The following is a 27,340-nucleotide window of genomic DNA, read 5'->3' as shown; positions in this document are numbered from 1 at the left end:
CAGGATGATCGCAGGAGATGCAGCATGAAAACTGACTCCAGGATGATGAAGAATAACTCAGACCAACTTGCTGCAGTCCACTCTGAGCACATCTTACATAATCGTCTCAATGACAGTAAAAGAAACTTCCCAAAACTATGCTGGAGCAGCCCAGTCTGATCTGTGATGTTTGATCTGCTCACATCCTGATGAGGAACGCTCCAGCCCTTTGAAGCTTTTGCCTTTTTCAAGGAGAACTTGCAGCCTCATTATAGCTCCACTAATCCAGTCATTTCTCTGGGAGATGATGCTAATTAGCTTTTTTCCCCTTCACTTGCATCAACTCTGGCCTTATTCGACATAATGTATGATCTCTTTTGCCGATTTTGTTGAAATTATTTAACCAATTCTTCAGTTAATATTTTGTGAGCTGATAAACTTCAAACAAACTGTTGGAATTCTGATGCTCCATCAGCACAGAAGAACAAATAGGTATCCACATTAGCTCAGGAGAAGACCCATATAATCTTGATGTGATTTATTGGTATCTCCTTTTAGCCTGCAGCCTGTCAGAGCCTCCTCAGAACCTCCTCTGGACTAAGAGATGAGTCCACCCGGACCTGCTTGTCTCTAGATCTGGAACCCTGCAAAGGACAGAACCCAGAGTTTGGACACAGTCAATGATAGAAGAAACTTATTAGACAGTAAGCAACTTCTTGATTTTATTATCTAATCAACCCTTAAATCCTTGTTAAGAAAAAGAACATGTTTCTTCATTTTGATCAGAATCTCCATTTACTGCAGGAATGTTGGGTAATGTGTATTTTCAGTAAAGACCTTGTCCAAGGAAATGTGACTTTTCTTCAGCTCTAGGACCTCAGCCAGGAAGCGAATGAGCTCCACGTTGGCTTCTCCATCCACTGGAGGTGCAGACAGCTCTAAGAGGCAGAAAGGCCATTAAATCTCTTAAACAGCAGATGTCTGGTCCTTCTGAGCAGTACGGAGGTGACCTGTGATGCTGCTGTGTTTGGAGCCAGGCTTCGCATGCACGGTTATGGTAACTGCACCACTTCTGTCTTGACCCACTGGACAAACTACTTCAGGATGTGCAACTCCGGCAACAGTCAGATGTGCTGCTCTTACCTGCTGCCAAAACAGGTTAAGAATCTAAAAATAATTCTTTCTGATTTTTTGATCCAACTGACTGAGTCTAAAATAATCCTCAGTACTAGTAAGATGAAGGCAAAAATGATCTCTTATCTATCAAATATTTTTATTAGTTTTATATTTAATGTTAAATAACGTTTCTAATTCAGTATCTCTGTACAATCTGTGCAGTAAGTTGGGATAAAAACCATTCATTTGGAGATTTTCTTTGGAACAAATCGAAGCGTGATGTAGTATTGACATAAGACAGACAAATAGAGAATCGAAGAAGAATGGCGGGGATGAATCTTGAATCTTGAAGAAACAAATCCCGGAAGCGGATAAGAAAAATAATGACTCTATGTGTCTTTTTCAGGCATTCTGATTCTAGACAAACTTCTCCAGTGAACAATGGCGGGCGGTTTTCGCCGGAGAGCGCCGGGGTGACGATAGATAAGGAAAATACGAGTGAGAACATTTAAAACAAAATCGTTCATTTTAGGCAAATATTTTCACACTATACTGTTAGCTCAATATGCTAGTTTAGCGAAGCAGAACACAAACCACTTAAACATCGCAACTTCCTCTTTTCAAAATAATAACTTCCGCTTAAAACATGGACGCTAACTTTCACGAATCTACAGCCAAATTCTTTTTATTATTCAACTTTAAGAGATCTGACATGGAGCACTTTAAGCACATAAAAGGGAAGATTATATACATGTGAGATTAAGTAATTGAAATGATTCAGAAAACATTTAAGGGTTATATTTAATGAATATTTGCGTTTCCTCAGATTGTTACTACAGTGTTTTGGTGAGACAAAAAGAAACAAAAATTAATTCAAAGAGCTATTTCTCTTCATTTAGCCAAGAAAAATCCTTTCCACACATCTCATAAACTTGAAATTGGAAGCTGATGTTTCCATGTCCACAACTCATCAACATCATGAAACTTTAGAGTGCAAATCTGTCCTACTCTGAACTTTCTGCTTTAATTTCAGCCTATCATTAAAGAAATACTGTAATATTAATTACTGCTTGTGTTGAAAAATTGATTTTGTCAGTTTTTATCTTTTTATCGCAAAATAATCAAAAAACAAATATACTGTATATTTTGTCATTTGTAGAATACATTTAATGCAGAATTGTTAGCATGTCTTTTTACTGCTCTGTGTTAAAACTTCCCTATTTGTCTTGTTGAAGTGTGTGCTGGAGTTGGGCGGGTCTGCAGGCCCTGACGGGTTCCCCTTGTCTCCTTCTCTTTCATTAAAGAAAGTTTATAGCCTGCAGACATGCTGAGAGAGTACCAGACGCCCACAAACCTCCCCGTCCTGCATGAATAACACATCTCAGGCGAACACACCTGAAGTCTGCGATGGAGCCTGTTCAGAACCAGGAACCGGAGGACAACTCGTACCTGTGGTGAGACTGACTTTGTTTTGGCTTTTGCTTTATTAGTCTGTAGCTGAGGATGTCCTGAATGTACAGCTGAAGCTGGTCCAGGTAGACATTCCTGCTGCAAAGTGATAGGCAGGCTGAGACGTGGCACAGCTGCTGCTGCCTGCTGCTCCCATCAGGTTGAAGACTGACCTCAAAATTTGCAAACCTTTTTGAATGACATATTTCCAGCAAAATTAGGAAATTTTGATTTAAACATAAAGGTTGGTGCAGCTTAGTGACACTGACAGTTATGCTGGTAAAATAATCAAAACAGAAGGCTTCGCTGCTTTAGGCTCAGCTTACGTCAACATGTTTTTAAACTCAGTTTTCTACTAATTGTTATTATTTATTTTATGATTATTTACACAGTTGCATTTATAATTTAGTGACAAAACACAAATGAATTAATTGTAGATGAAATGACTGTTCTCAGTTTCACATTTCAACATTTGAGAAGATTATTTGATTTTGAAAAATGTTTTGTTTTGTCTGAAGTTTCCAGAGGACGTCGTCTCTCAGACGCAAGTGGAGGAAACGTTACGGAGGTCTGGATGGCAACAAACTGCTGGAGCCCAATAAAGATCCAGACGTAAAAGGTGTGTGTGTGTGTGTGTGTGTGTGTGTGTATGTGTGTGCGTGCGTGCGTGCGTGCGTGCACCCTGTCATTAGTGGTCTGTACAGTCTGCTGGAATCTAAACTGAGATGCGGCCTGTGGTGTTGCTGAAAAGTCCATGTCTCCACCTTTGACTCTATTTTTTCCAAACATTGTTTTGCTGCTGAGACTCTGAAGCGCTGACACCATGAGGCGTCTCTATATTTACATGCGCGTGTGTGCATGCTGCATCGCTGGCTGCTGTGTTTTGCTGTAATCACATGCTCAATGTTGACTGTAAAAAATCTGTTTGTTATAGGAAAATGAAACCTTTTACGTCATGTTTCAGTGAGAAAACAGACAGTAAAGACAGAAACAAAGATCACATCTATATTCAGGTTTGGCATTTGGCATTGTGAAAGTTTTTATACCTGTAGAGGTCAAACGTCAGACCCTGGCACAGCAGGTAAACTCCAGCTGCAGACGTGGTGCAGCACCAGTTCGTGAACTTCGCGGAGAATTACACGAACTTTTCAGAAGTTCACTCTGTTTTCTGACCACAAGCATCATAATCTTTTATCCCAGCAGACTGAACAAGAGTCTTTTCTTCTATGACAGATTATCTCGGGATCACAGATGATAATCCGCAGCAGAGATTTGAGGTGCTTTGAAGTCACTCATCTAATTTTCTTTGGTATAAATGTTTCCAGGTATAAAAGGGCTTAATTTTTTTTGTTGTGTTGTCAAGGAAACAGCCTCTTGCTCATTTCCTGGGACCCTAACCCAGAACCAGGTCCAGACTGTAGGTCAAGGTCTGGTCCAGAAACCCATCAGCCTTGTCAGTCCTGGATCTGCAGGTATGCCTGGAGATATCCTCCATCACAGTCCCTGTGGACTTTGTTGACCTTAAGGACAAAAACCTGGAAAAATGTTTCTGGTGTGTGAAATAAGGCTTGATTCAAGCTGGTTATGGTTTTAATTATGTTCACTGGTTCTTCTGGCAGCCAATAATGGCTGCCTGAAGCCGCCTCTTCCTCAGGCAGTGGTCCAGCCAGAGGACAGAGGAGTTCCTTTGACCCAACCCTGGAGCCCTCCCCAGCAGACTCCATCCAGACGCAGAGCGTAAGTCTGATCTACCGCACGTGTCTCCTAAAATGTCACCTAACATCCCTGTGGTTGTTTCAGGGCGGCTGATGTGCTGTTTGACAGCTTCGCCTCTGAGGGGCGGCTTCACGTCAACCAGTTCTTTGAGGTGGGGAACACACCTGTAGTACACACACACAGACACACACACACACACACACACACACACACACACAAGATCATTTGTTCTATGACACGGTGTAGTAGATATAATTGTTACAGAAGAGTTAAGGAACTGTGGGTGTGTTTGTTTTTGCTGCCAGGCCATCTGGAACTCTGGTCTGCACAAGTCTGACCCTCGTCTCAGAGAGTGTTTCTTCCACCTGCGGAAACTGCAAGATGCCGATGGTTCCATGGACAGAAACACCTTCCACAGGTGCTTCCAGTGACGATCACAGACCTGACACTCACAGCTGCTATAGTCAAGTTTTCATCTGGTCCCTGTGTATTCTTCTTGTTTCTGACTGCGTAGGTGCATCACAGGCTTTGTCTCCCTCATCTTGAAGGCCCTACAGGGTCGATTTGTCATCCCTGATTTCTCTACTTTCACTGAGGAGACTCAGAAGTTGTTTTCTAGGTGTCGTCAGCTGTTGTCTGTCCAGGTGAGTGTTTATTTACTACCAAGCATTTTCTGCTGTTTCGTATCCAGAAGGCAAATGATCTCCTGCAACAGTCTGTTAGAACTTTCTCTGTCTCTTTTAGAGAACTAAGATTTAACATAAATACATTCTTTTTAAAATCTGGACTTAGGAAAAAGAAAAAGACAGCATGGACAGCATGAAATGGGGTGTTGCGGTCTGCACTGTGGACGGTCAGAGGTTTGTCAGGACACATCGGTGTCCACACTAATCGCAGCTTTAGTCACATTTAAATCACATCCTCATTTACATGTTTTACACCAGCGGGAGATTAAAGACTAAAGTAAAAAGTGGTTTTAATTTATTTACTTTCAAATGTTTACATTTTATGCAGAAAGTTCTGAATGTTGAGTTGTAAGTGTACATAACAATTTTAATAGGTCTTTCACACTAAAAGATTGGTTTTCAGCAGAAAACCCTCAGACTCTCTGTCTGTGTCAGGTTGACCCTGGGGGACTGGGCCGGCTCTCTGGCTCTGGGTGAGCTCTCGTGGCCGGTGGTGTACGGTGTTGCAGTGGACCTTTTGGGCTCTGACCTCGTGCACAGATATGTGGGCATGGAAGGATACTCCAGATATGACTCTCCATTCACTCTCACTAAAACAGGTCCAGGACCAGCCACTTTTCTGGCTGTTGATCTTTAAATCTGTCAACTTAAAATTAGGTGATAAAATCAAAACTTTTTAGTTTTTTGCAGACATAAACTGTAAGTTCCAACTGTGTCCAGCAGAGGACGGTAACACTTTTAATGTGTGCAGGAATCCCGCACAGCCCACTCACTGAAACAGGAGCCATCATCACTACATCCTTACTACAGGTAAGATCTGTCCGTCCGTCCATCCGTCCGTCCGTCCGTCCGTCCGTCCGTCCGTCCGTCCGTCCGTCCGTCCATCCATCCATCCATCCATCCATCCATCCATCCATTAATCTGATGGTAAAAATGATGTCATTTCTTCTTCTGATGTTATGTGGGGTGTCTCCAGCTGGCAGGGAGGCTGAGCTCAGAGGAAGAGGAGAAGTATGATTCAGTGAGTGACACAGATATAAGGTAGGAACCCAAAATGTCTACAAACATTAATGTGTGTGTGTGCATGCGCTGTAGGTGCTGAACGTCATCCAGAGGCTCTGTAACAAGGAGCATGCCAGTTTAAACTGCAGCAGGTGCTGGATCTTTTCTTTATAATTGAGAGTTTCTTCTTAATCGCTTCTACAGTATTTTCACCTCAAAATCTTAAGTAACGTTGGTGCTCTTGAACGGTGGCTGCTTGTAGTTACCAGAGAAACAGAAAGGCCAGTGTCCGGCTCCACGGTCTGTCCTTCTACCTGCAGGAGAAAAAGGTGAAGACCCTCCAAACGTGTCTTCATCTCTGGGCCCAATCTGCCTCTAACTCATTTCATCTCTGTCAGTGTTTTCCAGATAAGGTGGACATCAATGCTGTGCTGGATCTGATGCTGCAGGTCACTTTCATTATTTCAGGCACGAAACTCATAAACAAGTTAGATGTAACTGATGTGTTCCTTGTCTCTGCGGTCTGACAGTGCTGCTCGACTGAGCTCACCTGTGAGTCAGGAGCTGCGATGGCTGCTTCCTTAGCCAATGGTGGCCTCTGTCCCCTGTCAGGTGACCAGGTTTTGTCGCCGGCAGCAACGCGGAGCATGCTGTCCATGATGCAGGTGGCAGGGATGAAAGAGTACTCCAGCACTTTCCAATTTAAGGTCCCATCTGCAGAATACAAATGTCAAAACACAATAATATTATACAGTAAGCTAATACTTGCCAGACGCTATTAGTGATTGGACCCCTTGGCAGGGGGCAACTTCCTATGTAGTTGTTGGGTATTTTTGGAAAATCTGGGCTAGGTGCTTTTCTGTTTGAAGGAAATGATAGAATCTTACCTGAGTTCAGTTACAGACATCCATACCGGCCGTGTCCAGCAGCCATGGCTCCTTGCTGGCTGTAGTTCCAGGGGTTTTGGGTCTGATGGCCTTTTCTCCTGAGTTAGATGCCTGTGGGAACCCTTGGAGGGCCATTCACTTCTGCCAGGTATGACACCAAAGATCAGCAGCACAAACAAACCTCTCTAATTACGATTCTTGCGATCATAGGAGCTGATATCGACGTTTCAGCTGCACAGTTTTGACATCAGGACGCCATTCCGGCAGATTCTGGCCTATCGACAGTGGAAGGCTGAATCAGAGGTTGGTTCTTCTTCTCTGTTCAACGTTCTCCTAATTGATATCAACACATTTCTGCTCCTTTGCAGGGATACCAGATCATAAACGTCCTGCTGGCCGCCTTTAAAGGAGATGTGCAGGCTCTGAGGAGGTAAGGTTATATTTTCATGTTTCATAAGTACATTAGTCATTCTAAAATTCTGTTAACTAACATTGATCTCTGCACCAATATACTCATGAAAAGATTCTGTGGTTTTCCTTTTTCAGGTACTTCCTTTCGGGAGTGGATGTTAAAGCTGTGGACTATGATGGAAGGACAGCTTTGCATGTGGCGGCCGCCGAGGGTCACGCCGAGGTCATCCGCTTCCTGCTGGAGAACGTTGGTGCAAACCCTGCCCTCAAAGACAGGTGATGCATACCTGCTGACACACATATGAAGGCTGATCACAAAGTTTTGGTCGCAGAGCTCAACATTTATCATATAAAACATTAAAAATGAATTTTAATTTTGATGGGGGTGTTATTTTACCTCTCCACCAGGTGGGGGAGCTCTCCCCTGCAGGAGGCCAGGAGACACAACAGGGAGGCCGCAATTCAGCTGCTGCAGGCGGCTTTGACCTCCTAACTCATTCGGAGACTTTTTTTTGGCTTTAAATGTGTTTGTTCTATCGCTAAACAGCTTCACTTCATAAAACCAGAACTGTTGTTGAACCGTGTGGAGCAGATTCTGTGAAGACGTGATTTGTCTCCAGTAATTCATTATTCCGTTCACATCAGTTTCTCTTCTGTTGATGAGAAGATGGTGTGATGGTGTCCAACGGTTCTTTTTTAATAAAGTGGCTTTTGTTTGAAGCTAAATAAGCTAAACACAATTCTTATTTTTACCAAGTTCTTTTTCTAAATCTGCTCTTTAAAAAAATTGTGCCTTTAGTTTATTATCCTCAGCCTTTGAAATGGTTACTGCATTTTTAAGAGGATTCACACACCTTTAGTAATAAAATACTGTGTTTGATTGGATCAGGTTTACTGTGGAGAAGGTTATGATTGAATTTATTGTATAATTGACCATTTGGGGGTCAAAATAAAATAGATATCCTCAGTTTTGTGCTGTTTGTTTTGAGCTGTCTATACTTTAATATTTTGAGTTGATTTAACTTTATGAGAACTTTATGAATATTAAATTTGCGAGATAAACAAACTGTAAAGTTCAAAGTAAAAGATACAGGACATTCACTGTGCAACTACAAAATAAAAACATTTTCAGTAAAGTTTTTTCCCTTGAAATAACTAGCTGTTGGTTATGGAAGTTTGATTCTCGGATAATTTTGTTGACATAGTCATCAATATACCATTAATGTTTAGGGGGAAAACATCCCTTTTTGTTAAAATGGTGTGCTTTAAATCTAACGTGATGGACAAAATAGCCCCAAAGGGACTTCCTTTTTGGTCAAAATCCAGAATTTTGCATGAGAATTAAATATCTTGTGTGGCCTTTAACATGCTTGAGTGAAATCTTGCAGTTATGCAGAAACAGAATTTGGTTTGTATACCTTTTGTGATTCTAAATCTAACAAGGATACAATGAAGATGATTTGTGACTTCTGGATTCTGAGGAATTCTCCTCTGAACATCTCCTGATGATTCTTCCCACTGAGACCAAAATAGGCATAGCCACACTGTAATTATTGTTTTTATAGTATAAAAATTGTGAGCAGGAAAACTTTTTTGGTGGCGCTAAAATCAGCAGAAGCTCATAAACAATTTCAGCATCAGATTCCGGAGATGGAAAAAAGGCCTGAATGATGGAGGACATTTCTTCACTCAAATCTCGTCTATTTTATGTACATATTTGTGATTTTATAGCGTCGACATACAATAAATTAACTCATTGTTCGCCACACGTCTCCTTCTAAAGAGTAGATTGAGCAATTGTAAGCGGTATGTGCGAGAAAACGTGTGTCAAACATGCAAATATTAAACTTTCAGTGATGACGTTTCAGCTTGACGTTTATTTTGAAAGCGTATAGCGGAAGCGTTAGCATGTAGCATGGGAAACTTGTTGGAGTCCCGCCTGTTGCGCTGGTCAGAAGCGGCAGCAGGAGCTTCCAGTGTCACTACTGAAGTTCTGTAATGTCTCAATGAATTTAATTTATTTTTTCGGCTCCGGACACCGTTAAAAATAGCTGATTAATATGTTTTTCTTGGCGGAAAGGGAAGAATGAGCCCGAACGTGGAGGAGCAGGAGCTCTCGTATGACTGTGTCCCTGCGACCCGAAGGCGCTTAAAGTCGGGCAGCTGAGGTGAGTTGAGCCGGTGAGAACAGGTCCAGGACACCAGGTGTTGCAGGTTTTCTCTCGCTGCTGGGGGGAACATCAGGGAAAGAGGTCGGGAAAAAATGTTTCCAATTTACTGCAGAAAAATCCGTTTAAGTTTCTCTGAGACATGACAGAATGACACATTTCTCTCACCTTTTCCTCTTGACTCAAAGATTTATAACAAATAAGTTTTTCATGCCAATGTGTTTTCAAATATTACTGTTTTCACAGCTTCGGTCTCAACCTCTTTAAGAAGTTAGAGAATAAACTCTTAGTAATAAAGTTAACTTGTGAAGTGTTCCTACTGATGTTGGGTTTAATGACTGTAGACACTGAGCCCATGTGTCCGTTTGTCCTCTGCAATTTAGTTTTCTGTCCGTGCTCAGTCAACAGGACATTGAATTATAATTGTCCATCATCTCTAAAGTTTGTGCTCGTATGTCTCATCCAGAACTCTTGTTACGGTTGTTTTTGTTGTTATTGCTGTTCTGGGTCTGCAGCAGGGCCCATCGCACCTCCCGGACCAACAATTAACATTGTTTTTCTTATTAAAAGTCTCTTCAAAAGAGTTTTAATGGATGGGTTTAAGTTCTTTCTGTGTAAGGTTCTTGCTGAGGCATTTTGATCATCCATCATCTGTTTTTACCTCCTGTCAAATTCCTATAAAGCTAATTTTATTTGAGTTTGTGAACTGAAGAGAGCAGAAGTGAAGACCTGGTGACACAGATCTGAGGTGTGTGTGTTTCAGCCAATCAGTTGATGAGCATATCATCCATGAGTGTGACCATGAGTGTAGATGGTTGTCAGGTTTGATGTTGCAGAGCAAATTACAGAGAACGTGAGAGGAAAATACCCAGAATCCCCTGCTGCTGCTGCCTCAGAGGTGGCGTGGAGACAGTTAGAATCAGTTTAGTTTTGGATCCCTGCGAGTTCGCGTCCTGTAATTATGTGGACGCTGACAAAAGGCACTCTGGGGGACGCCGGCGGGGGCAGCGGAGCCCGACAGAGTGGAGACGTTTAACACGGAACATAGAGTTTATTAACAGAAATCTGAGGGATCAGAAGTTTGGTCTGCAACCGTGTGGGAGGGGGGGATTATTTTAATAAACTCTCTAAATGGCTGTTGCATTCAGCTGCACATGATGGGAAAACATCAGAACTCTTCTGAGGCCACGACCTTCAGAGGAAGCAGAGGGTTGATTAAATCACCTGAGTTGTTCCAGATCTTAGATATCAGCTGATTACTTGGTCAAACAGAGGCGCTATGTTCAGCGTGGGAGCAGCTTCTGACAACAACAAACAGCAGTCTTCACGCTGATGTGTAAAATGAGTGATGTCGTCAGATCGTCGGCCTGGTTCCTGTTTCTGGCTCTCAGCAACCACCCAAGTCTAGAACATACAGAACAGGCTGGAGCTGCATTATTGAGTTAGTCTGAGTACTTTCTCATGATGGGTCTGCTGAGGATTAGCACATGTTAGTACACGTTAGCAGCCACGAGGATGGAAGCACTTCCATTACCTTCTATTAGATTATATGATGTTCTGATGTTTTTTCCTTCAGTTTCACAGAATTGTCTGCTTTGGTTCCTGAATTGGGCAGCACAGGTAACATCAAGTGAAACCAGAAATTCAGATTGTTTTGCTCTGGATCTTCTCTGAGATCTTTCTACACCTCATTTAAGTCCATATGTGGTGAGTTCAGTGGACTGAAGGTCTATAGAAGCTCTCCTAGCTTCAGAATAAAAACCAAACCTTGAGGTTTGAAGAACTGGCCCAGAGACCAGACATATAGATGCTCTGAAGGTTCCCAGGGGTCCACAAGGACCAGGCTGAGCCCTGAACCATCCCTGGTGACACCTGAAACTATCTGAAGGAGTAGAGAGCCTGAGAGGGTCTTCAGAGAAGATCCACAAATCCAAGAGAGCGACGCTTCAATCCTTTCCTGACTGAACTGAAGCCTTTAAAGAGCTAAAGATGATGACGGTCGTCATCTTCATCTGAACACCAGGAGTTCAAGTCACAAAGACATTTTTTATTGGCTGTTTGGCGTGGCGGGACCAGATGGATCGCCATGGTGATGGCCACACATGGCGATGCCTCACACCCGCGATCATCTTCTTGAATGTAGACACTCTTCAAAGTGACAGCGAGCAGCTTTGGCATTTTTGTGTGTGTGTGTGTGTGTTTGTGAGTGTGTGTATGGGGTGAATCTGAGAGCGCTGCATGTGGTCAACTGTTCACACATGGTTCATTCCCAGGCTAACACACACTCTTTCATCAGATGAGTGTGAGTAAATGTCACCCTCCCACGGTTGTCAGGGTGATGAGCTGTTGAACTGCCCCCCTCCTGTTATGATTTGTCAGATTGTTCCTTTAAGTTTCCCAGATTTAATCATCTGTTAATGTTTATTCACGTTTCTCTTTTTGTGCTCGTTGGCGTTTATTCCGCTGCCACGCTGGCAGGACGCTGCTGAAGCAAACAATGGTGTGTTTGTGTTGACTGTCAGCAGGGGGGCCTCTCATTGGCTGCCATCAGAGGCGACAGCACAGGGAGAGACCGCGGGATCCCATCAGGGTCTGGGCTGGAACGCTTCCCTGGTCAGGGTTGGACGTGTTTTTAAACGTTCCTGCTGCTGTTTACCCCATTTGTTCCCGCTGGCCCACTGATTTGATCATCATTTGAATCCTATTTTTTTTATCTTTTTCTATGCTTTTGTTGACGTCTGAGCTCAGTTTAGGTTGTAATCTGTCACGTGGCCACTGGGGGCAGACAGGAAGCAACTGAGCAGGCATGTGAAGCTGAGGTAGAAAAGCTAAACGTTGGTTATTGTTCAACCGCCGTCATCAACTCGCTTCATAAGTGCTGTCAGTGATGTGCTTGAAGCCAGAAGGTGTTTTTTTTTCTCTCTGTCTTTGGAAGTTTCAGCCTCCACATATCCTGAAACTGGGGGGAAGTCTTGGCAAATCTCACAGGCTTCTGGTCAATGTGGAGCTCCATTCTCATTCTTCACTGCAGGAAGAGGGAGGTGTCTGTCCATCTGATGTCCTGTTTGTCAAGGTCGGATGATGGTGGCCTTCACGGGCAAATTTGTATTTAAGTTGTGAATTTGCAAGTCTCGGTCCTGATAAAGTCTCAACATCTTCTAGGACCTGTTAAGTTGCTGGTTCTTTTCCTCATCAGAACCAAACCAAAACCTCTGTGTAAGTCTGTCCAGTTCCTCTTTTATTTAACACCTTTGCTTTTGTTAGTGTGATAAAACCCACAAATGTGTCAGATGCAGCCAGAATTAAACGTACGGTAATTTTGGTTTCATGTTCGGAATACGACTGACAGTAAATGGTTCACAGAAACCAAGAACTAAAATACACGTGCACATGTGGGGTGAGATGTTGCTGAGATGAGGGCTGCTGCATGTGTGTGGGTTCTGGAACGCGAAGCAGAGTGAGACCTCTGCACCGTGAACAGACGGAAGCTGCGGTTTGTGTCTGTGTCTCCAGATGATCAGGACCCATTTCTGCAGCTTGTCAAGCTGCCAGTAGAGGCTGAGCAGTAAACTGAAACCCTGTAACGCTGCTCAGGCCTGCAGACATGTGGTCCGATGACCTGCTGTCACTCATAATGTCCACCACACCGCTGCTGGAATCCTGGTTCCTCTGATGGGTTCCCCTCTGCTCTGCAGCCAGGGTGCATGATGGGATCCTTCCGCCGGCCCAGGCCTCGGTTCATGAGCTCTCCAGTGCTGTCGGACCTCGCCAGATTCCACGCCAGCTCTCCTGCTGTGCAGATCTCCAACACCAGCGTGTGGAACAGGTAAAGAAGGACTAAAGAAAATGTTCTGTGTGCGAGCGATGATCCAAAGCAGAGATATTATCCTCCTGTTTGGGACACAAAAGCCACTCGATGTGTCTGTATTGGTGTTGTTATGGGTCCAAACATCAGGATAAAAACTGAGGGAGAAGCGCTGGCTCATGTTTTCCAGATTGGAGAACAAGTTCTTGCACTGTTCTTGGGCCGCAGAGATAAAAATCATTCCCTTATTTCCATTCCAGTCCTGCTCAAACTGGATCTAATTGGTAAATTGGTCATCTTGATGCAGCTTAGATCAATATTTGTTGTCAGGAAACAACAAAAGCTCATGTAGAGGTCAGCAGGGGACAGGCTGCAGTACTCGTACGTCACCAGCAGGAGAACCACCAGCAGATTTAATCACGTGAGGAACACGCTGGTGTGTCTATAGCGTTCTAGGTTAGAAGCTTCCTCCTTGGTGCAACAGCAGAAACCTTTGACCCCGCGTGTATTTTTGGATTTTTAAATTCTCTGCGCGTAAAAATCACCTTTAAGATTCCGTCCGTGTTTAAAAACGTCACATTACGTCCTGGATCCATCCTGATGTTCCAGGATGCGGTCATTTCAACCCTGGAGGGAGAAACAACCCCGTCTGGTGCCTGTTTCCTGCCCTGCAAACACCCAGCAGGATGTTTGGGAGGAAGTGGAGGTGGCAGCTGAGCTGCGTCCTGTCAACCAGCTGAGTCATATGAAAACCGTTGTTCCACCAACCGACTGGCCTCACTGGAATCAGTCCAGAACATTTACACACCAGTTAAAGATGGATTAAACTCAAACTGCTGCTGCTAAAATGAGGAGTTCCTATTTTTAACATTACTTATGTGTCTCTGTCTCCTCAGTGTCCAATCAGCTGTGATCAAGGTGTTCGAGGGCAGAGAGCTGCAGGCCAATGAGCTCTACACCCTCAACGAGAGCATCAGGTGATGCTGGTGTGTGTGTGTGTGTGTGTATGTGTGTGTGTTTGTGTGTGTTCATGCACAAGGAAAAATGCTGACTGAACCTTTCATTTGTTCCCAGGTGGCTGTTGAAGACAGAGATGGGCTCCTTCATCACCGACTACTTCCAGGTATTTTAGCCTGTTTGCCGACAGACACTAGCTTCACTGGCACAATGTTCAGTAGACATTTAAAGATTAATAATCAGGACTGTGCAGGTCAGGAGCAGCTGGAGAGGACAGCAGGAGTCCGTCCTCCTGTCCATGTCCAGAGATGGGTTCTGTCCTGTCCTCACAAACCTGATCTCAGGAGGGACAATTGTTGCACACCCAGATTAAATTAATGGGAATAACCTGCTCAGGTTATCAATCAATCATTCAATCAATCAATCTTAATTTATATAGCATCTGTTACAATCAAAATTGTTTCTAGGCGCTTTCCAGAATCCCAGGGCCTAACCCCCAACAAGCAACAGTGGCAAGGAAAAACTCCCCTTTAACAGGAAGAAACCTTGAGCAGGAGCAGGCTCATGTAGGGGGACCCTCCTGCTGATGGCCGGCTGGGTAGAGAGAGAGGAGAAGGGGGAAAACAGGTAGAAGAGAGAATAGGTAGAAATCAGGAAAATACATTAATTATATCAAACTGCTGGTTTAAGAGTTGAGTGGGTCAGCAGGATCGGAGATCAACATACAGCTATAAAGGTGGCTAGACCTGTTGATGGATACTGGGGGGCGCGGGGGAGCAGAGAAAGTACACAAGAACTAACATCGTCGAGAGGAGAGGAGAGGAGAGGAGAGGAGAGGAGAGGAGAGGAGAGGAGAGGAGAGGAGAGGAGAGGAGAGGAGAGGAGAGGATGACCATGACCATGACCATGACCATGACCCAGTGGGGTGACAGAGGCCTGCCAGGTGATCATGTTTCTGGACCCCGGCAGCCTCGGCCTATAGCAGCATAACTAAAATGTTAACCTAATGATTAGACGACCCCCTAAGTATGATAATTTGTCTGTCTATGATAGTAACTAGAACTACAGAATTAGTGACAATAAGCCTTTTCAGAGAGGTAGGTTTTAAGTCTGATCTTAAAAGTAGAGATGGAGTCAGCCTCCCGTACCTGGACAGGGAGCTGGCACAGCAGGGGCACCTGGTAGCTAAATGCACGGCCCCCCGTTCTACCTTTAGAGACCACAAGTAGACCAGCATTCTGAGAGCGGAGTGGTCTATTGGGCTGATAAGGTGTCACTAGCTCCTCCAGGTAGGATGGAGCTAGGCCTCTGAGGACCTTGTAGGTCAGAAGAAGAATTTTAAAAATTAATTGCTGACTGTGTGTGTATGGGTTTCAGAACCAACTGCTGACCCGAGGTCTTTCCGATGTCCTTGACCAGGTCCTGGTCCACTCTGGTGAGTCAGCTGGAGTCACAACGCAGAAAAAGGCTGAAAAGGCTTCTAAAAATAAAAATCCCTGAGGGGGGGGTTTGTGGTTCTGGTGCTGCAGTAACGTGATAACGCTTCAATACATCACTGCAGCGGAACCACACAAACATCACATTCATTTTTAACACGCTCATTTCCCCCCTGCTACAGTAGGGATGTTTGTGATGTGGTGACATGGTAACGGCCGCTCTGTGTCCCTCAGGTGATGAGCAGCTCACCATTCTGGCCGACGCGTGGGTCAGATTCTTCACAGATGTTCTTCCCACCCTCCAGGCCATCTTTTACCCCGTCCAGGTAGGGACCCGCAGACACACAGTAATCAAGTATCCAAGGCAACTGGGTAGACGCTGTTTCATTGATGTTTTTGAATCGTTGATTTCCCCGAAGTCTAAACATGCTTATCACCCCCTGGTGGAAGAAGAAACAATCAAACATTTCAGGGAAATCTAGTAAACACCGGTATACACGGTACCTCCAAAGCTTCCTGTTGTCAATATTACATTAATTTTCATTCAAAATTGTTTTCATTGACGATGGAAACGATGCTGATTCTGTCTGAAAACACTAAAGAATCATTTGTCAATAATCACCTCCAGATATGTCTGACAAATTTGTTCCACAGTGTGTGTGTGTGCCCTGGTTAATTTGTGAGGGGAGATCATTGGATTAAGGTGCTGAGCTCTGTGTGTGTGTGTGTGTGTGTGTGTGTGTGTGTCTCAGGGTCAGGAGCTGACAGTGAGGCAGATGGCTCTGGTGGCCTTTAGAGACCTAGTCCTGCTGAAGCTCCACCTGGAGGACACTCTGGGAACTGCAGCTTATGTCCCTCCAGCTGTCACACAGATGTTGTTGGTGCTGCAGGTAAAACCTTCGAATGGAAAGGTTACAATTATTTAAACTGTTTTACACTAAAATATCCTAAATGAAATATTGACAACACTTGACCTCTTTGAGGAGAGGTCAAAGTGGGGCAGTGTTAAGTCCTGTGTTACCTCCGCCTACAGTCGTAGGCTTAGTCAAACTAATTGAACTCTCAAATGTTTCATTCCTCCATGTCAGGGTGTCCATGAGTCTGGTGGTCCAAGTTTGGAGTATTACCAGTTGGAACGTCTGGTTGAGCTGGTTGTGTCTCCGTATCTAAGCAACCATCTGCATAACAGAAGCCATCTCCTGTTAGGTCAGTGGTGCAGCTTTAGTCCTGTTTATCATCGCACTAACAGAAGTCTGAGCTAAAGCCTCGACGTGTCGGCACTCCGCCGCTGAACCTCAGCAGCTTTTCCTTAAGAAGAGAAGAATTACTTCAGCTGCAGGTTCTAATCCTGATCCAGGCAATGACTTAATCACTGAGGGTTTCCTACAGGAGGTCACTCAGCCGAGCCCACAATACTCGACTGCTAACTTGTACAGGAGCTAATCCTACACACACACACACACACACACACACACTCTGAGTCAACATGTGACCTGAAACTAACCTTTTTTCCTTCTCTTTTTCTGTTGCGTGTGAAAGAAGCTTTCTGAATGTTATCAGTTCTTTGGGTGATTCTTGTTCTTGTAAAATCCATTGATTAAATTAACCCAGAGACATTATTTCTTCTTCTTCTCCAGACTCTGGTCCTTTGCATTCGTCGGGGTCGTTGCTAAGCAACCTGTCCCAGCCGGAGATCACCATCACTCAGCACCACACCTCCTCCGAGTCATCATCTCTGGCCCCCCTGGTGGAGCAGGAGGGCGAGGCGTATTTGGAGAAGTCTGGAGGTGTGCGACGCCATACGGTGGCCAATGTGAACTCTGATGTTCAGCTGCTATCGGCGTCACGCAGAATACATGCTGGGATGGATGAGGGCAGCGTCGTCGGGGGGGATGAGGGGTGCGTGAGGATTCTGAGTCCCAGGCCGTTCTCCAGTCAACCAGACATGGTGGAGTCTCCGAGAGGCGGCGTTATCTGCTAACCAGTGGCGAAGGACACCATAAATGAGGTGATACAGGAAACTGGAACTAGAGGGACATTTTAGGAATTTTAAAAAAGTGTGAGCCAAAGAGAAGCCGGAAGCTGAGGAGATAATAAAATGAGAGGAGGAAATAGAACAAAAGTGAGGAAGAGGAAATGACAGGACGAGAGGAAATGATGTGAATGAAAGGAGAGAAGAAGAGAGGATAAACAGGAAGATGCTGGAAATGGACGACTGTTCTCTCTCCCGCAGCTCCCAGCACAAGCAACAGACTGGGTGGACTGTGTCCTCATGTGTGTGGATGGACCTAAAGTGTTGGCTCTGGTTGTGCACCGGCTGTGATCATGTTGTCCTTCAGACTGTTTAATAAAGTTTAGTTCAATGAGTCAGGTCCAGAAATTCTTTCCCCCACTTTCTTTGATAAAATACTGATTCGTCCGCAGGTGTCGCTGTTAGCCTGGCTCGTTAGAATGTTCTGTTAGCCTGCTCTTTTAGCCTGGCTCGTTAACATGGTTTATGGAGGTGATGTATGGGTTGAAAGATGCTCTCCTGCTAATGTTATTAACAAAACATTTAAATTTATTCTTATGTTACTTTGACCTGCTTCAAGTTTCCCGATAGCATCAGAATTGAGGGCTTGACCTTTGGCCTAGACCAGCTCTGGAGGTCAGAGCTCCAGCAAATCCACTTAAACTGGAGCGTTAAATGATCTCTTCCTATAAATAAACTGGTTTCTGACCAGACCAGAGATCATCAAATGAGATTACACTGAATTATAATGTGTTAAATGTTACCTGGAAAGATGAATTTAGCTACACTTTTCTTGCTTGGATATTTGTTGTGGGATGGTGTGAAAACTGTTTTGTAGCGCTGCCGTGTGGTACCCTACAGAAGGGGGCTCTTGTTTTCAGTCCTAAAATCTACTGTTTATAATTAGTGGATTATTGCTGTTAATTAGATGCAGTCATGTCATCAATCAGCGCCTGTTCTGATAATCTCTGCACCCGTCTGTTGGTGATTTAAATACTTTCACACCAACAACAGATCAAACATGATTGTGATCAGCTAATTTGTACAATCAGACATCACAGTTGATCCTGCATCATGTGAAAATAAAAGACCATTTAGATATTGGATATCTGGGAATTATTATTCACATAGTATTGCAGCTAATTAACAACAAACGACAGATCGGAAAAACATCTTGAAACAGAAAAGAGTAAAATTTGAATTCACCAAGTCAGTTTATTAAAAACACATTCTTATGTTAAGAAACCAACTTATTTTACTTTTTCTACAAAACGTAAACATGAAGACGTTGCTTTCAAAGACGTCTGCATTAATGACAGTAAAGGTCACCTACAACTAATCAGCTTAGCTGAAATACTGAGAGTGAATGGAAGTGTTAGCCTGCTATCATCTCCTCTAGATTAAACTGCTGTGACTTATTTATAACCTTTTACTTCTTTTATATCAAAGTGAAAATGTGTATTTTCCAGCTGTGATGTCAGTTTTTTACCTCATGTATATACTGCCAACATTTAAGCTAAGCTACTTAGCAGCAGGTGACTTGGACCAGCAGCAGGAGGTTAAAGGTTTGTCCCCTTAACTGATTTGTTGATTTAATAGTTTTAAACAGATTATGTTTTGAATAGACATTCAAATTTTGAAAGTCTTCACTTTAAAGTAAAAATGCTAAACAAGGTGTAAAAAGCAGCCTGACCAGATGTTCTGAGTTGGTGCTGAGGTGAAAAAGATGATTATTGAAATGTTCCAGACAGGAGAAACTCGATCTGCAGATAAACTCACTGCTGATGTTAACATTACACCAGTTGATATTTAAGCTTCTCTAACAGAAATTCTTTAACCTAATGATCATTCAAAACATCTTTTAATCATCGTTTTAACAGTTTGTCTGGAAAAGAACCTCAGGTTAATAGAAACGTGTGTGGGTGTGTTATCACACACAGGAAGAATCTACATGCCAGTTTCACCTGAGTCCTGACCTCTACATGTTCAGTCCAACTTTTCGCTTTGAGGTCAAAGGCCACTCTACTCTGGCGACTATTGTGATGTTGCTACGGTAACCTGGCTGCAGCAGGCTCAGAATCGAGGGCCAACTCCTCAACATTGCCCCAATAGGAAGTCTGTAAGCGGAGGACGTTTCTTTCTCCAGCATCAGGTTCCTGTCCTCTGATTGGCCAGCCAGCAGGGTACCTCCCCACACCTGCAGATAGTATTGAACTCAGGTGTTTTATGATCTCTTCTCTTTTCATTTTATTACTTCATTGATGTTCACTTTTAATTATTTTGTTCATTTTTGCTATTTAATTGTGCAAATCTTGGATATTAACTGCTCTTGGATATTAACCTGTGTGTGTGTGTGTATACCTCTGTCTGAGCATTGGCTGGCTGCTCAGGAAGCTCAGCTGCTGCTCCAGACGACAAACCCTGAAGGCCAGATAGCAGGAGGACAGGACCAGCAGGAAGACGCTGGGAGACAGACGGACAATTGGCCATTAGCAGCTGTGAGGACTTTAGCTCGGCAGATGTTTGAAAATGTACAGGACAAATGGCGGTGCCCCATTGATTAAAGATTAATTCCCTTTCATGAAGCTTCGAATGACATTTATCAGGATGGAAAATCTCCAATTTTGGGTGAAATAATTATTGGAGTTACTGTCATACCAGCACCGCCCAGCAGGTGGCAGCAGGGACCAGTACCTGCTCCAGAACTGCTGTAGTTTACTTTTGTCTTTGAACCTGTTTGTGTGTTGTCAGCACTCACAGCAAGATGAAGAGTTTCAGCAGCTGGTACTCTGTGTGACCCAGTTCAGGTACTGGTTCTGTCAGAAGGATCTTCGGTGTTTCCAAACTGGTGTCTACGCACACACACGTGCGCACACAGGTAGTTCAGGTCAGTTTGTGCCTCAATAATACCAAATTTCCTGCTCCATCTTTGAGGGTGATTGGTGGGGGGGGGTGGGGGCCTACCTGGGAGTGTGTGAGCGCTGAAGGGTGTTTCTGTTGTGAGGCTGGGGGAGGAGTTTCCAAGCAGGTCAGGAAGTGATGACGAGACATCGGGGAGCGACGGTTTCCTCCACTTCAGGACCTCTGGAAACTCGTCCTGCCGGAGAGACCAGAAGAATATTCGCTTTGAGTCTGACGATCTTCTGACTAGATTTGTCTCCGCGTTCAGAGAGGCTTATTTACTGTGTTGATGCCGCCCCCTGGTGGCTGTCTGGATAGAACCATCAATCAATGAATTCTACCAGAGCTCACCATTGGGGCAAAGTTCTGATATTTGAGTTTGGGCGACACCAACATGGTGGAGGACAGAAGCAAGTGAAGGCTCTTTTACATCACTCATTACTACCTTGGTCAAGACTTGGAGTAGACTTAAATGGACCTTTGCTCCAGCTGTTGTAGCTGGAAAAAGTCGGTCACCTGTTCTGTTGGTGACACTCCCCCCCAATCCTCCTATCAAGGCACCCGCAGATACTACACTCACCATCGACAGAGAGCTGGGCTCCTCCAGGTACTGCTTCAGACTCAGACTCTTCCCGTTCACCTGAAATGCAACAGGGTGAAGATCAAATCAAACAGGCCCCACACTTACTGTCAGAGGCACACAGGGGAAGCATAGACCTGCAAGTGGGTGCAGATCCTCCTGAGGACGTCATAGACGCTGTCTCTGGACAGCAGGGACACAAACACGTACTAGAGGGACAGAAACCAAAAACATAGACTTATGTTACTGGTGTTGATGTCCGGCATCTTTGTGTTGGCTCATTCACCCTTGGGAGGTGGTTGAACTGGACCTCTACCTTCTGTCCTGTATCCATGGTGATGGCCAGGCCGTTTGGCACCAGACCAGCAGTCTTGTGCTTCTTCACCAGCCGCACTGACACCACAGGTATACACACCTGACGAGTTAATGTGCACACAGCCAGTTTAATATTCAGACTAAAGAAAACCACAGAAATTCTAGTATTTCTTGTTATTTTTGTCTCCTGCGCCCACCTTGATGTCTTTACCAAACAGGTTTGCATAGAAACACAACCAGTTCCTGGAGATGTAGAGTCGTCCCTGCAGAAGGATGTCTCTGAGCAGAGCGCACGAATAAACTAGCAGAGAAGAAGAGATGTTTGAGAGAGGCAGGTGGAGAACAGAGGTAGATGAAACACCTGTGCTCTCACCTTTCATCAGGATCTCCTCTTTAGGGACCGTCTGGAACAGTTTGTGGTACTGAGAGTTGTATTTGCTGACCGTCTGTGGAGGATCAGAGCCCAGAAGTCAAAACTCAAACAGTCATCAGGGGAGAAAGTGACCGGGGGTTCCACAGGGGCCTGTTCTCCACCCCTTTTGACTCTATAAAAGATTATTACTTTAACACCCATTCCTGTTACACTGATCTTTAAGCTTCCACTTAAAAGAATGGACTTTATCTTTTTTTTCAAAGCTTTTTTAATATAAAGATGGACGTGGTTTAGAAAAATGTGGAATATTCAACTTTAAATGCAAATGTAGCCCTTTAACACTGACACAAACATCTGCTTCAGCAAAGGTGCTGTGGTGATTGTTGTGTTTGTAGGTTCTTAAAATGTGGGTCAGAAACGGCATCTTTCACATCGCCCTCATACAGCTTGTGTGTGTTTATTTGCAGATGGAGACTTCCTGCCTTCCTGTTCCTGTCTGAAACAACAGTGAAACCAAAACTCATCTGAGATCCGTCTGAAGATTTGGAGGCCAGAATGTTCAAAAAAGTAAGTGTGGAATTAGCATTGGTAGCTCTCCGGTAATACCTGCGATTGTAGCTTCAAGCGCTTTGGTTCACCTTCAAATTCACAGATTAATATCCAAACACAGCCCTCTCTCCATTACCATGGAGGCCAAATACACATCAGAAACTTCTGCAGTGACTAAAATGATTTAAAGAACTCCTGTTGAGGTGTGTGTTCTTCTACTTGCTACATAGCGAGTACCAAAATCCTCATTCTACCAGCAAAGTGAGGACGTTTTGAGGGCGAAGACCTGCGTTAAAGGTTGATCTTAGAGTTGCTTTTAGGTCAAGGTCAGAGGGTTGGAAGTGATGTTGAGGATGTGACAAGGACAAGTGTGTGGCCATGTGTGTGGTACTCACTGATCCTCGGTAACATTTCTTCACATCTTCATAGGACAGGTCGTCGATCAGCTGCAGCCTGCAGGACATCAAATCACATCTCATTAGATTCGATAGAACAGGCAGAAAGTCCAGTTTTTGCCGAGAACTTAGAACCCGGCCAGAAGCAGAGAGGTGCATCACTGCTGGCCTAATGTTTAACAAAGAAACAGAGAAAAGCACCAACTTTAGAGGACGTTCTGAACCTGACAGAGCCGCCATCCAACCTGAGGGGATTGTGCTGGAGGCTGAAACATTAGAATATTCGTGGTCTTCATCGTAGCTGCAGCCTCTTTGTGTATGCAAAGCATAAGGAAATAACACTCATCTCACTGGGGGGATGCCACAAGGGGGGCGCCAGAGAGACGCTCAGATCCTTATAAACAAGCCAAACCTGAATTAATCAGCAATAATCTGGAGCTGATTAGGTCTTTTAACTAACAAATTCTTAAATTAAAACTGCTGTGAGTTACACACACCTCCTCATGGAGGATGTTGAAGAGTTGAACGTGAAAAGGCAAATCAGCACAAGGTTCATGCAAACGAATAAACAAATGACAAACAGTGAATGTGTGACGGTGAAGGAGGAGAGAATGAACGTGGGAACATCATAGAAAGTGGAAATGACCTGGAAACTCCCATCAGCCACTGGTTGCAGTCCGGAGCATGTGTGTGAAAGCAGTGATTGTGCGGGACACACACACACACACACACACACACACACACACACACACACGCTGAGCAGGAGAAAAGCTTTAATTATCCCACAGTGTGAAAGGAGAAAGTGGAGCAGAGAAAGAGGCCACATTCAGCTTTAAGCTCGGCTGTTTGTCAGGAAAAATCTGCATCAGGAAAAGGCTGCATCGTCGTTCATTTCTTGTAAAAATCTGGACAAATTAATAAAGTTGGCAACATTCCAGCTGTTAAAAAGCGCAAGACTCTAATTAAAATCTGAATCAACCGGCTGTTTTAATTCTGCCGAGATTACGTTCAAAAAAGTGAAAAAAACCTCTCAGAAAACAAGTTTGTTTGTGGTTGAAGGCAAGATTAACATGCTGTTACACACACACACACCCGTGCACACACACAGAGCTCCATCAGCCTCTCTGTCTAACTGAGCTCTGCTGCCTGGAAACGTGAGCCTCCTTCACATGATGTAGACACACACACACGCACATACACACACACACACACACACAGAAGCTTGTTTTGTACGTGACAGGAATAACAGCACTGTGAGGTTTCCCTCAGCATTGTCTGTCCAGCACGTCCCCTCAACTTTCATATGCTGCCAAACACACACACACACACGCGTGCGCACGCACGCACGCACGCACACGCACACACACACACACACACACACACAACACACACACACACACACACACACACAACACACACACACACACACACACACACACACACACACACACTTTGTGTACTGAGTGAGTGGGTGGATGAGGACTGGTTGACATTTTCTTTTTTTCAGCTTGTCCACCTGAGATCTTGTGTCCCGCAGCAGTTTTGTGTGTGTGGGTGTGTGTATGTGTGTGTGTGTCTGCGCGGCAGGTCTGACCAGCTGAGCACAGCCTGTGTCTCCGTGGACGAACGTGGGCGACATGATATGAAAACACATCTGCAATTTGGAATTTAAAATATCGCAAAGGTGATTTTTTTTTTCAAAATAAGCTCCTTTATAAATATACTGAAAATGTGGAGTCACGTGACATCAAAGAATCTTGTTTGTTAGTGTTAGAAGTGACGCAAACGTCTTAACATTAACCGCGTGCGCACGCGTGCGGCGTGTGAGTGTGAAACAGGAAGATGGCGGCATGTGGAGCCAGAACAATGTGGACGACTTGGATGTTTTTGCTCTCTCGTACCTGCGAACGTGACTTTGGAAATAGGCTCCCTTCGGACCGAAGAGCCTACCTTCATTTTAATTAATAAAACTAAATCAAAGGGTGGTCTCGCCTGACAGGACTCACCTGAAGGGCAGGGGGCAGTGTCCGTCCTCCTCCCTGTGGTGCTCTACCTCCTGGGGGGGCAGGACGACGACATCATCATTCTGCTCCAGATTCTCTGACATCATCATCATTCATCTGGTTGCTGGAGACAACAAACAGAGCATTAAAAGGTCTTCTGAGAAGGTGTTAGCAGAGGTAGCAGCATGCTACTTGGCATCTGTGGCTAATGGTGGACGTTGATGGCAACACTACAACAATAACAATACACAAGTGATGAAAATCGTGCTTGTGCTAACAAAAGTGTGACTTCTCAAGCACGTGAGCAACAGAACAGGCGGGAAAACCAACAGTCCCACACCCCCACCACGCTGGAACCAATCAGCAGCTTCCAACCAGGCGGCATCACTCTTGCTGCCAATCAGAGAACAGGCCACAAATAAAAAATGACTGACAAAAAGAAGAAAAGATATTGTTGTCTTCGGTGTCCAGTGGGGTGTTGGAGACAGAGTGCGCTGATTGGTTGGAGGACACCTCTGATCCAGATGGATACGAGCCAAACGGGGAGATTCTCTCCTCTGTTGCCATAGCAACAATGTGAAGAAGAGGGATCTGCTGTTCCTCGTGTTTGTGTGCGCTAAATTCAGGAGAGGGTTTTTTTTTATTACAGTTGAATGAAGAAAAGAAGAATTTGATATGAAGACGAGAGCCTCTGCTGTCACATTGAAACCTAAAAAATCAGGTTAAATCGTTTAGATTTGAAAGATGCTTTTTAGATTTGATGGATTTCTACTCCTCTAAATTCTCTCAAGACTAGATAAGGATAAGGATCCACTTAAAAACTAAAATGGCAATTGCAGAGATAAAGATGCCAATGAGAGTTCCCGGAAGTTCATTTGTGATTGGGTGAGTGGACACGTGGGCGAGAACTGTGGCTGATGGAAAATGATGACAGAAGCTCAAGATGGCTGCCCATCAGAGCCAGTTCAGGATGGAGAAGACAGAAAGAATATGAATCCAAAATAACCAGACCTGATCTTCGCACATGCAGTCTTTCCTCCTGGTTACCATGGAGACCCCTGTTGGTTTGTTGTCAGGGGAGATTCACTCTGTTGATTAAATCAGGAGCAGCTCCTCCAGGAGGTGCAGCATGTTCACTACAGACCTGCAGCAGGTCAGCCGGTCACTAGGAAGACTGGTAGGTCCTGGTGGTCAAGGATCACACTCTGCAGGAGGAACATCGTCACCGTTTTACCTCCTGCTAAGTCCAGGCAGTAGAATCCTACAATCCTACTGCCGTTGCCAAGACTAAACCGCACCAGTAAGACCTTCATGATGGTATTCATCACAACAGCAGCCTCTTCACCAACACATGCAAATCATAAAGAAATACTCATCCGCACAAGTAACCATGTCTTCTTCTGTCATCTTAGCGCCAACATTAACGGGTCTCCTGACTTCCTGTGTGAGGTTTTAATCTTCACCAGTGACCGCCTGGTTCGCCTTTTGATTTAAACTGGTTTCAGAGAAGCTTGTGTCTGTTGCAGCTAGCTAGCATAGCTGAAACGCACAACAAACACAGCCACTATCTGAGCTAAGCTAATTAGCAGAGACAGGAAACAACAGCAGTCATTTTTATGTTCTGATCACAGAACCAAAGAGTGACACAAAGGTGGGAAAAGTTATTGGTTCTTTAACTTGGGGGAAAAATCTCAGAGTGCAGATAAAAATGAAGGAGAAGATCTGGAATGTTTGGAGTGTTGAATGATGGAGAGGCGCACGAGCCAAATCAGAGGATGTTCAAGACTACACATCCAGATTCCCTACGCTCCGAGGACAATTGAACGTACCACCAAGCCGAACCAAAACTTCTATCCAGACTTATCCATTAATGTACTGTACATAACACATGAATATATAATACACTAATATATAATGCAGTAATATATACTATATATGAAGCAATTACACTGTTGTCTTTACTTGTCAACAATGATTCTAATTTGATAAATGTCAACCGGTAATTTAGCCTGAGACCAGTGATGTTGGACGGTAAAATAAATTCAACTAGTTTAAAAAGTAAACCACATTCATTAGTGCTTATTTATGGCCCTCCAAAATAAGAATTAAACAGAGAAATTTAATTAAGGAAGGAAAAAAGAACGGAACCTCCTCAAAATACTACTTAACAATTTAAACGCGAGATTTATTAATATCGCACCTTTTGTAGAATACCAAATAAATCACAACACCTAAAATGTGTCCAATAGATGAAGATAAATATCAAACAGCTTCTGTTTGTAATGACGAGATGATGATGATGTTGATGAAATCAGTATCGACACGTATCGATTAAACTACCGTCAGGGTCACGTCACCCATCGGCGCATGTCGTCACGCACGTTTAAACATAATTACAACAATAAACACTCTCACCTGGACGTTTGGCGCCTTCTTCAAACAGGTCCGCCGCACAGTACCGCTGGGTGAGCCGCCGCTGGAGAACCGTCTAAGATGCATCAAGTTCCCGCCTCTTAATAGGCGCCGCATCGGAAATGAGCTACCTTCAAAGTAAAGGCAAGGCACCTGAAAACTAAAGCAAAAGTGCTAGAATATTTAGAC

At 44.1% G+C, this 27,340-nt stretch overlaps 4 protein-coding genes across 10 annotated transcripts in view; 2 read left to right on the top strand and 2 right to left on the bottom strand.

The window, feature by feature from the left end:
- The window catches only part of c13h15orf40 (chromosome 13 C15orf40 homolog), a 1,698-nt gene extending 237 nt beyond the window's left edge, over positions 1–1,461 (bottom strand). Inside the window, 4 exon segments of the mRNA XM_057051865.1 lie at positions 1–623; positions 817–944; positions 990–1,125; positions 1,335–1,461. The exon segment at positions 1–623 is cut by the window's left edge and continues 237 nt beyond it. Of these exon segments, the coding sequence (XP_056907845.1) occupies positions 534–623; positions 817–944; positions 990–1,125; positions 1,335–1,337 (357 nt within the window). The 5' untranslated portion in view covers positions 1,338–1,461 and the 3' untranslated portion in view covers positions 1–533.
- Positions 1,013–8,213, top strand: glsl (glutaminase like). Of its 3 annotated transcripts, XM_057051856.1 has the most exons (23): positions 1,013–1,137; positions 1,502–1,593; positions 2,400–2,549; positions 3,063–3,163; positions 3,778–3,821; positions 3,908–4,016; positions 4,164–4,281; positions 4,345–4,411; positions 4,566–4,678; positions 4,775–4,904; positions 5,053–5,120; positions 5,382–5,545; positions 5,698–5,756; positions 5,923–5,967; positions 6,042–6,100; positions 6,211–6,277; positions 6,347–6,397; positions 6,479–6,655; positions 6,852–6,983; positions 7,046–7,138; positions 7,204–7,265; positions 7,382–7,522; positions 7,655–8,213. In XM_057051856.1, exons 3-23 carry the CDS (start codon positions 2,503–2,505, stop codon positions 7,737–7,739), a joined length of 1,932 nt encoding a protein of 643 aa, XP_056907836.1. In that variant the 5' UTR covers positions 1,013–1,137; positions 1,502–1,593; positions 2,400–2,502; the 3' UTR covers positions 7,740–8,213. The 3 variants fall into 3 exon arrangements, with proteins under 3 accessions (XP_056907836.1, XP_056907837.1, XP_056907835.1); XM_057051855.1 differs by lacking the exon at positions 1,013–1,137 and having other exon boundaries at positions 1,298–1,593; XM_057051857.1 differs by lacking the exons at positions 1,013–1,137; positions 6,042–6,100 and having other exon boundaries at positions 1,297–1,593; positions 5,923–5,987.
- A 948-nt stretch (positions 8,214–9,161) lies between these two features.
- prr5l (proline rich 5 like) lies at positions 9,162–17,978 on the top strand. Of its 4 annotated transcripts, XM_057051860.1 has the most exons (12): positions 9,170–9,414; positions 11,937–12,027; positions 12,163–12,487; positions 12,577–12,630; positions 13,110–13,240; positions 14,116–14,196; positions 14,294–14,342; positions 15,554–15,611; positions 15,847–15,938; positions 16,365–16,502; positions 16,701–16,818; positions 17,250–17,978. In XM_057051860.1, exons 3-12 carry the CDS (start codon positions 12,302–12,304, stop codon positions 17,591–17,593), a joined length of 1,251 nt encoding a protein of 416 aa, XP_056907840.1. In that variant the 5' UTR covers positions 9,170–9,414; positions 11,937–12,027; positions 12,163–12,301; the 3' UTR covers positions 17,594–17,978. The 4 variants fall into 4 exon arrangements, with proteins under 4 accessions (XP_056907842.1, XP_056907840.1, XP_056907839.1 ...); XM_057051859.1 differs by having other exon boundaries at positions 11,937–12,487; XM_057051861.1 differs by lacking the exon at positions 12,577–12,630 and having other exon boundaries at positions 9,171–9,414; positions 11,937–12,487.
- An 840-nt stretch (positions 17,979–18,818) lies between these two features.
- LOC130536164 (GRAM domain-containing protein 2A) lies at positions 18,819–27,265 on the bottom strand. Of its 2 annotated transcripts, XM_057051863.1 has the most exons (13): positions 27,155–27,265; positions 25,751–25,944; positions 24,743–24,863; positions 22,737–22,794; positions 21,793–21,865; positions 21,617–21,720; positions 21,421–21,519; positions 21,242–21,313; positions 21,105–21,164; positions 20,588–20,720; positions 20,382–20,475; positions 19,985–20,086; positions 18,819–19,820 (listed from the first exon to the last, which is right to left on the bottom strand). In XM_057051863.1, exons 3-13 carry the CDS (start codon positions 24,850–24,852, stop codon positions 19,772–19,774), a joined length of 954 nt encoding a protein of 317 aa, XP_056907843.1. In that variant the 5' UTR covers positions 24,853–24,863; positions 25,751–25,944; positions 27,155–27,265; the 3' UTR covers positions 18,819–19,771. The 2 variants fall into 2 exon arrangements, with proteins under 2 accessions (XP_056907843.1, XP_056907844.1); XM_057051864.1 differs by lacking the exon at positions 25,751–25,944 and having other exon boundaries at positions 27,155–27,238.
- Between the last annotated feature and the right edge of the window lie 75 nt (positions 27,266–27,340).

Source organism: Takifugu flavidus, chromosome 13, assembly GCF_003711565.1.
Source record: "Takifugu flavidus isolate HTHZ2018 chromosome 13, ASM371156v2, whole genome shotgun sequence".
NCBI lineage: Eukaryota > Metazoa > Chordata > Actinopteri > Tetraodontiformes > Tetraodontidae > Takifugu > Takifugu flavidus.
Note: the sequence above shows the minus strand (reverse complement) of the source record. Positions and strands in the feature narration are given on the sequence as shown.

What these genes read in the sequence shown, in the direction of transcription:
- glsl (XM_057051856.1), top strand. Translation starts at nt 2,503, where the DNA reads ATGGAGCCTGTTCAGAACCAGGAACCGGAGGACAACTCGTACCTGTG. An exon ending in CCAGCACTTTCCAATTTAAG is followed by an intron (nt 6,656 to 6,851) that starts GTCCCATCTGCA and finishes GTTCAGTTACAG; the next exon opens with ACATCCATACCGGCCGTGTC. An exon ending in AACCCTGCCCTCAAAGACAG is followed by an intron (nt 7,523 to 7,654) that starts GTGATGCATACC and finishes CCTCTCCACCAG; the next exon opens with GTGGGGGAGCTCTCCCCTGC.
- prr5l (XM_057051860.1), top strand. Translation starts at nt 12,302, where the DNA reads ATGTGCTTGAAGCCAGAAGGTGTTTTTTTTTCTCTCTGTCTTTGGAAG. An exon ending in AACACCAGCGTGTGGAACAG is followed by an intron (nt 13,241 to 14,115) that starts GTAAAGAAGGAC and finishes CTGTCTCCTCAG; the next exon opens with TGTCCAATCAGCTGTGATCA. An exon ending in ACCCTCAACGAGAGCATCAG is followed by an intron (nt 14,197 to 14,293) that starts GTGATGCTGGTG and finishes ATTTGTTCCCAG; the next exon opens with GTGGCTGTTGAAGACAGAGA.
- LOC130536164 (XM_057051863.1), bottom strand. Translation starts at nt 24,852, where the DNA reads ATGATGATGATGTCAGAGAATCTGGAGCAGAATGATGATGTCGTCGTC. An exon ending in AGAGGAGATCCTGATGAAAG is followed by an intron (nt 21,721 to 21,792) that starts GTGAGAGCACAG and finishes CTTCTCTGCTAG; the next exon opens with TTTATTCGTGCGCTCTGCTC. An exon ending in CAGCCAATGCTCAGACAGAG is followed by an intron (nt 19,821 to 19,984) that starts GTATACACACAC and finishes TACTATCTGCAG; the next exon opens with GTGTGGGGAGGTACCCTGCT.